Here is an 8,118-nt window from a genome sequence, read left to right on the forward strand (position 1 = left end):
GACATACACACAGAGAGACAGACATACAGACAGACACAGAGACAGAGAGCAGAGATGGAGAGACAGAGAAAGACATACACACACACACACACACACACACACACACACAGGAGGTTCAGAGGATGACAGCACCTGGGGAGGGGCCTGTATGAGGCCACGTCACTCCACACATACACAAACTTCGGCTCCTTCAGCCAAGTTTGAACCCACAAGGTCTTCCCACTTGATAGGCCCACGTTAACTTACCAGCCAGAGCATAGCCCCCAGGCATGATGGGGTTGACCTCTCCTCCAGCAACAATGCCCTCTGGGAAGGCAACAGACAGGGCCTCTCCCAAGAGGCGCCCGATGGCAGCTCCTGCCATAGACTCAGAGTGAAGGGGCAGTCAGACTGACCCGACCCCCAGGACCCTCGAACCCTGTCCCATTCTCAGTACCACCCTGGAGACGGATTGTGGGAACCATGGTTACACCCCATGCCTTTGACCCTCCCAGAATCCAGACTCACCAATGATGAATATGGGCATGAAGTACCCAGCAGGCATCGGGATTGTGGTGGCCAGGATCAGCATCCAGAACTGTGCCAGGAATGGAAGAGGGAACCAGAGGGCAACAGGAGTGAGCATGGGAGGGATGGGGCAGAAGTGGAGAGTTCCCAAAGGAAAGGATGCCTTTGCTGGCTCTGCAGCACTGTCTGGGGTTATAGATGACATCAAACAAGTAGCCAAGCCCTACTAAAGCGCCCACTGTGTGCTGGCCACACATTACGTCATCCATTTTCTTGCCCTTAGCCTGCTCTTTGGGTAGAAAAAGTAACTATGCCATCTTTTCATTTTTTAAAAGATGTATGTGCAAGTATATATGTATATATATGTATGTATGTATGTATGTATGTATGTATGTATGTAGAGGTCAGAGGACGAGCTTGAGTGTTATCTTAGAATGGCTGTCCACCTCCTTTGAGACAGAATCTCTCACTCGCCTGGAGTTTACCAACCAGGCTAGAGCCGTAGGGAGCCTCCTGACCCCACCTCTCCATGCTGGGAGTATATGCATGCTACCATGCCCACCTTTTTATGTGGGTGCCGAGGACTGCCGTCATGCCCAGCTCTCTCTGTGGGCGCTGAGGACAGGACTCGTGATTGTGAGGCCAGTGCTTTGTTAACTGAGCCATTGCCTCAGCCCTTCATTGGGCTTCAATGAAGGCTTCAATGAAGCCCTTCATTGCTTCATCGTAAAGATAAGGAAACCGAGTTAAAAGTGAAACAGGAATCTGAGCATGAGGAAGCCAACGTCAGGGAGCACAGCGGGCCGGGCTCAGAGCAGTGGACAGTGTTCCAGTGTCCAGTCTTAGGAAGCCCATCCCCCCAGACCTCTGTACAGAAGGGACCCACCTTCATGACCAGGAAGAAGGCCAGAGTCCCAAAGATGGTGAAGCGTGGGTGGTACCATTCAAACCACAGGTTCTGGGGATCAGGCTCAGCGGGCCAGGGTGGGGACGAGTTCCGGGTCATCAGTGCCCATGAGTTGTTGTCAAACAGAGAGTGCAAATGCTCTGCCATGGACAGCTGGGGCAGAAGCAGGGTAGGTCAGCATGTCTGTCCCCATCTGAGCCGTCACCCCGCGGAGCCTCAACCGGTCTACCTCTTCCCAGCTGAGGACGGCCCTGCCATTGCTGAAATACAACCTCGACATCTGAAAACCACCCCTAGGAGTCTCCCCTGGGGAGTCTGGGGTGGTCCTGTACAGAGAGGAGACTGTAAATGGGGCTCACCACCCACCTCCCTGGCTCAGTGCCCCTTACCCGGGAAGCCATGAAGCGGCCCACACCCGGTGGATAGGTAACAGAGGCCAGGACCAAGGCGACCAGAGCTGCATACGACGGCTTGCTACGAGAGAAAGGGTGTTCCGTTTGCCCCCTCCCCTTCCCCCACAATGTAGGGAGACACCCCAGCCCCCCTAGCAGAGGCAAGCTCACAACCCCAGGGATCCCAATGAGAAAAGAAACTATGGAGAAGGGCAGGGGCAGAAAAACCAACAGAGCCCTCCCGGGAAGAAGGTGGGGAGCCCAGGAGAAGGGGTGAGGTAAGGGGAGGGCAGAGTCAGGGTGTGGGACAGAAGGGGACAGTGAGGACAGACCAGGGTGGATGGAGGTTGGCCTTGCTCGGTCAGGAGGGAGGAAGAGGAACTCCAAGATCAGGGGGAGAGGAGAGGAGACGGGGGATGCTGGGAGAGGTTCCTTGGTGGGACTGGTTTCCGGTAAGTGGGGCATTAGTGAGGAAACCGGACAGGGAGAGTAGGTGTCACACAGACAGGGTCGATAAGACACTGACTCGGGCCTGGGGCTTTCTGTAAGAGGTTGGGAGTTCCCTGCTGCCTTCGCCCACCTGGTAGCCAGCAGTTTGGAGGTGTACCGGTTGGTCTTGATGAAGCGGACAAAAGTGCGCTGGCAGTAGAGGTAAGCGCAGCTCAGGACCCCACAGATGACCCTAGAGGTGTTGGGGAGGGTGAATCCAGGGCGGCCCAGTTCATGCCCGAAGGAGCCCAGCTGGGCTGTCAGGGCCTGAGACCCCACTTACCCCAGAGCCACAAAAAAGAAGAATTCAGGCAGGTCATAGGGCACGTCCACTCGGAATCGGGTCTTGTAGATGGAGGTGATGGTCTCTGGGGGAGGGCAGGAGTGGGGGTCGGAGGTCGCACTCCCCACTCAAAGCATCTCCCAGAGTAATTCATACAACGTGATGCCCTGAGATCTCTGGCTCTACGGGTCCCTGAACCTGGGCCATCACTCAGCCGGCCACAGCTCTTTCCACCCTCAGAACCTCTCTCTCTTTCTTTAAAATCATTTGTTAAAATGATTTATTTGAGTGCTCTATCTGCATTGTACAACTGCATGCCAGAAGAGAGCATCAGATACCAGTACAGACAGATGGTTGTGAGCTACCATGTGGTTTCTGGGAATTGAACTCAGGACCTTTGGAAGAGCATGCAGTGCTCTTAACCACTAAGCCATCTCTCCCGTCCCATAGAATCTATCTCTCAACCCAGCACTGGACCTTTTGTCCACCTATGTGCTTAAGGAGGGAGGTTCTAGCAACTAAGATTCCCCAAGAAAACTCAGCGTCTGACAGGAAGATGCAGTACGGCAGGAATGCTAACTCATCAGACAGAGTCCACACATGCCTGTGTCCTCCCTCTTCTGCAGTTGTGGCCCTTCTGTAGCTCTTCAAAATATGAATTGATTCATTTTTCCATTTCTGTATCTATTGTGTCATTTCCTCTTGAGGCGGGTGAGGGTTTGGCCCCGTTACGGTTCACGTTATGGCTCTGGCAGCAATTTGGCAATCAAGAATAGACCAGGGCATAGCATGACCCATCCATTATGCTTGGAAGGAACAGTTTGTTCAGAGGCAGGAGAGGGAAAACGTCAAGGTCAAAAGCAGTCACTGGGGGGCTGGAGGGATGGCTCAGCGGTTAAGAGCACTGTCTGCTCTTCCAGAGGTCCTGAGTTCAATTCCCAGCAACCACGTGGTGGCTCCCAACCATCTACAATGGGATCTGGTGCCCTCTTCTGGTGTGCAGATGTACATGCAGACAGGGCACTCATACACAAAATAAACAATCTTAAAAACTAAAACCACAGAAGTGGCTTGTAGTGCCCCTCTGAAAGACCCACATGGAGGTTTGTCCAATCATGGTACACATCCTTCTACCCAGAGGAGATTTTCAGTAGCTTCCAGGCTTGACTGCCCTGTGCATTCCCCTCACAGAGGGCAAGGGGCTCTTCCCTTAGCCTGTAGGCTTTAGCTGATCCTGGTGGAATCTACACACTAGCTCAGAGATTGACAGTACAGCACCCCAAGCCCTCAAGATCGAAGACTCAAAAGGGGGAACTGTAGTGAGGAGCATTAGCAGTGAAGATTCCTATAGTTAAATCCCATGCCGGGCTGAAGACGGGCTCCCTTGGAAGCTCTAAACCCGGAGGAAGGACTGTCTGCATGCACGTGTTTCCTGGCTTTTGTTTAACCTTCTCCGCGACACCAAGGTGGAGACAGACAGAGCATTTCTCCAGTGTCACCAAATGCAATAAACAAACTGATTCACACACCTATGGGTGTACACACGTATACATGTATGCACAAGTATGGACACACACACACACACACACACACACACACACACACAGTTTTTCTTTTATTACAGGTAAGCATTCGGACCCCAAACTAAACACCATGGCTAGATGCTCCAGAAACCAAGGTGGGGGAGGAGGAGGAGGAAAAGAGGGAGGGAAGGAAAGAAGGGAAAAGGGAAGGGTGAACGGAGAACGGAGAGGGGAAGGAAGGAGGAGACCATGAGGTGAGGAGTTGTGGAAGAGGGGTGTTGGAGACCGGGTGCCTATCTGGCGCTCACCCTGCTCACTGTTGAAGACCGACAGGAGACGGAACATGAAGGCCCCACAGGTGGCAGCGAAGAAGCCCCTCCAGTAGTTCCAGACGGAGAAGTGAGAGGACATGACCTCGATGCTGAACAGGACACCTAGGGGACACACGGCTCAGGAGGACCCCTTTCATTTTAGCTGCAGGATATGGGGGTCACATTCCCCCTGACCTGCTGTCTGGACAGCTGGAGGCCCTGCTGCCTTGGTCCTTGGCTCAAGCTGAGAAGGCCGGCATGTCCGCCATGCCCACTGATGGCGTAGGACTGTGAGGATTTCCATTTTCCAGCCCAAGAAACCAGGCTCAGAACCACATGAGTTCAAAGGAAGCCTGCAGCCACTGGACAACCCCACCCCTGTCCCCCTGGGTTGGTAGCGCAGAAGGCAGGACTGAAGGTTTCCTTGTCTGGCTCAGGACCCAGCTTGTGTGTCTGTGTTGAGTGGGGGGAATCAAGCTGGGGAGGACAGGACCAGTGCTCCCACAAGGTGGATGAGCTCTTACCGCTGAAGGGGGCTGCGAAGACTGTGGCCACGCCCACTGCTGCTGCTGCCGAGAGCATTTCAATTTCCTTGGCCTTTTTCTGGGGAAAACAGAACCCAGGTTCCAGAACCAGCTCATTTCCCCCTCTAGTCTCACAGGGGCTCTGTCTTGTAGCCCTCACCTCAGATTCCCCGAAGGTCTTGGTGCGCACACGGCCCAGGTAAGCAGAAATCATCACGCTCAGGTGCACAAAGGGGCCCTGGTGGGAGAAAGGCAATGATGCAGGCGGAGGGAGCCTTTTGGAAGCGGTGTCCTCCCTCCCCTGTTCATCCTCCTTCTCTTTCTCCCTAAGGCCCAGGGTAAAGGGAGCCAGAAACCTGGCCCAAAGACAATGTGGCGTCCTCATTCACACCCTTGTCCTAGGCTAACCCCAAACCCCAGGGCTAGCCTGAGATGCATCTTGTCATATTTAGCTGTGCGTCCAGAAGACCCAGCTTCCAGAAGCATGGAGAGACAGGGAGGAAGGCCGGGGGGGGGGGTCTCGCCTTGTCCGTACCACTTTGCCCAGGAAGATGGTACTGCCTGTTGCCAGGGTGCAGGAGAGGCCCGCCACCTTGGCCCCAAAGTTCTTGATGTCTAGGTAATTCTCCAGTACCACACCAGACAGCATGGTCTTCAGCTCTGGGAGTCCAGACCCTGGGGCAAGGGAAAGATAAGGCATACGCTCTTTCTCTCTCCCTCTCTCTCTCAGCAAGGTCTCACTGCGCAGGCCCAGGCTAGCCTGGAACTGGCAGCCACTCTCCTGCTTCTGCTTCCCAAGCACTGCCATTCTGAGCCAGTGCCTCCGTGCCTGGCACAGACTACACAGCCACAATACACACAGCGCTCTCTGGTACCACCCCTGGGACCTCACCCAGAGAGGAAGATTTCATAACCTCAGCTGTCAGGAGAGAGAGCTGAGGGTATGAGTGGGGCCCTGAAGGCAGCAGCGGCAGGGTGGGGACCCCTGGGAATTATCAGGCCATCACCAGAGACACCTGGAAGATCCCCTTAGACCTCGGCTGGAGGTTGCTCTTAGGCCTGGGAGCCCTCCCACTTCCTCAGCCCAGCCCTGACATTATTGGCTGTGCCCGTGTAGGTGGCCAGCCTCTAATCTTTTTTAGTAGCTCAGAGGAGCCTAGGAAAGCCATTTGCTATCCCTCTCCCTGTGTGACCTTGGCTATGTGGCTCAGCTCCTCCAAGCCTGCTTCCTCAGTGCCAATATGGGGTCACTGTTGTCTGTCTCCCTTCTCAGAAGTACTACAGGATGTGTAAAGATTTGGACCCGTAGGGGCTTCAGGACAAGGCAGGCAGGTGGGCCAGGGACCACAACTCACCTCCAGAGAAAGGTGTGATGCTCTGGGAGAAGCCAGAGGAGAAGGACAGAAGGGCCACGGGGTACACAGTCCAGGAGAGATACCGGAGCAGGTGGCCATCGCCAACCTCCCTGTACAGCCACTTGTGCGCTGGAGAAGACCAGCAGTCAGGGAGCCACCCAGAGCCTCTACGGCCCTCAGGGCAGACACAGACCAAGAAGAAGCCCAGAGCCAGCCACCCAGAGAGAGGCGGGTGGTCAGGCCCTAGGTCCACATCTCAGTTTTCCAGTTCCTACTTGAGGGACTTCAGCTAAATGGCTTAACAACCTCAGTTTCCCGTCTATCCAGTAGCCAGTGATGGTGCCTCCCCAAACTCTCCCCAACCCCAGGTCCCTGAAAGACCAAAGGTGGCCTGGTGAGGACTCGATGAGACTGTGGAGCCTCACCATGCAGCCAAGTGTCCAGAAGAAGAGGAGTGCCCGCTGAGCAGACAGCATGGAGGGAGAAAAAGATGGGGGCAGTAACCATGAGTAGAGCCTCCTACAAGCCTTCAGGGTCTCTCCCTCCCTGTGCAAATGAGATGACTGAGGCCCAGAGAGGGGAAGGGACCTTGCCAGGGTCACACAGCTGGTGACATACGAAGCCAGCACCAGCTCCAGGCCTGGCTACACACAGCCCCACCCCAACCTGTCCCACTGCCCCCGGCAGCCCAGCTGGCATCCCAAGCGTGTACAGGAATCCCACAGCCCTGAGCGATGTGCGAGCTGAGGAGGCCTTACCTCTGACCACACGCCCGATAGCGAAGTTCATGGCATAGCTGATCAGAGCCATGAGCACCCCGAGAGCCATCAGGAAGTACCAGTCCTCGCCCACACGGAACAGCCGCTCTTTCAGCCACTCCAAGCCCCCTGGGCAGGACACTGGGGTCAGAGCGCCTTCCCTGGGCAGGGGGCTGCTGAGGCTCTGGGTAGCGACAGTAAGCTAGGGGCACAGATCTGGGGTCTGGGGTGGTGAGCAGGGGCTCTGCCTCATGCAAGGGGCTGAGCAAGGATCTGCAAAGTACTGAAAGTGAAATAGTCACACGGTGGGTGGCAGGAGGGTATTCCTCCACTTCAGCTCATACTGGGGCCTTACAGAAGGCTGGTCAAGGTGGCAGGGGAGAATGGGGGGCCTGCCACTACCCGCCTCACTAACATCTCATCGGCACCTGAGACTTAACAACCATGAAGGGCAGCAAGGACCCAGTGTCGTCCCAGGGTCTACAGACCATCTGCACTTCAGGCCCCTAGCTATGCCCTTGGCTGCTGGCTGCCAGCCCAGCCTGGAAGCTGGCCTTCTCTGTCTATGGACCTCAGACCCTGGGCCTGCGCTCTGCCACTTTCTGGGGTCCCTGCTTTCTCTGGCCCCTAACAGTAAGGATGGTCAGGTTCTAGGCTGGCAGACAAAAGTGAAGAGAATGATCTCAGAGCTAGGGTCAGGGATGCCCCAAGGGGACTTCATGGGCAAGGGGGAAAGGGAGGGGAGCCGGCTCCCACCTCTGATGCCTCGCCGGACGCGTGGACATGGACCCCACAGCTCTTGCAGAGTCACTGGCTTCCCGGAGGAGCCCTCACGCAGGCCCACCAGCTCTTCCATCCTCTGTGATGACGGGTGAACGACTTGTCGGTGACAGCCACTCTGTGCCTGTGTCCCACTTCTAGGTTCTCCCGATACCCCACCTTCGGAACTGAAGGCAGAGCCCCGTGCCCTTGGGTGGGTGGGGGCTGCTGGTGTGTAGGGTGTTATCAGGAAGGTTCAGTGTTCTCTGTGTGCTCTCTCTACAAAGGCTTCTGTTACCTAGGGGGTGCC

The 8,118-nt window shown here is 55.6% G+C and overlaps 1 protein-coding gene across 2 annotated transcripts in view; it reads right to left on the bottom strand.

Annotated features, from left to right (window-relative positions):
• LOC129679803 (chloride channel protein ClC-Ka) overlaps window positions 1–7,905 on the bottom strand; it is a 12,260-nt gene extending 4,355 nt beyond the window's left edge. The window contains exons 1-13 of one of the 2 annotated variants that reach the window (XM_055611251.1): window positions 7,806–7,905; window positions 7,050–7,178; window positions 6,292–6,420; window positions 5,472–5,611; window positions 5,097–5,174; window positions 4,937–5,015; window positions 4,410–4,535; window positions 2,579–2,663; window positions 2,387–2,488; window positions 1,804–1,888; window positions 1,394–1,567; window positions 508–577; window positions 247–357 (exon numbers count right to left, since the gene is read on the bottom strand). In XM_055611251.1, coding sequence (XP_055467226.1) covers window positions 247–357; window positions 508–577; window positions 1,394–1,567; window positions 1,804–1,888; window positions 2,387–2,488; window positions 2,579–2,663; window positions 4,410–4,535; window positions 4,937–5,015; window positions 5,097–5,174; window positions 5,472–5,611; window positions 6,292–6,420; window positions 7,050–7,178; window positions 7,806–7,905 — 1,408 coding nt within the window. The remainder of the gene's footprint in view (window positions 1–246; window positions 358–507; window positions 578–1,393; window positions 1,568–1,803; window positions 1,889–2,386; window positions 2,489–2,578; window positions 2,664–4,409; window positions 4,536–4,936; window positions 5,016–5,096; window positions 5,175–5,471; window positions 5,612–6,291; window positions 6,421–7,049; window positions 7,179–7,805) is intronic. The other variant, XM_055611252.1, reaches the window with a different exon arrangement.
• Window positions 7,906–8,118: the final 213 nt, after the last annotated feature.

This window comes from Psammomys obesus, unplaced genomic scaffold (assembly GCF_907164565.1).
Source record: "Psammomys obesus unplaced genomic scaffold, mPsaObe1.curated_primary_1811, whole genome shotgun sequence".
NCBI lineage: Eukaryota > Metazoa > Chordata > Mammalia > Rodentia > Muridae > Psammomys > Psammomys obesus.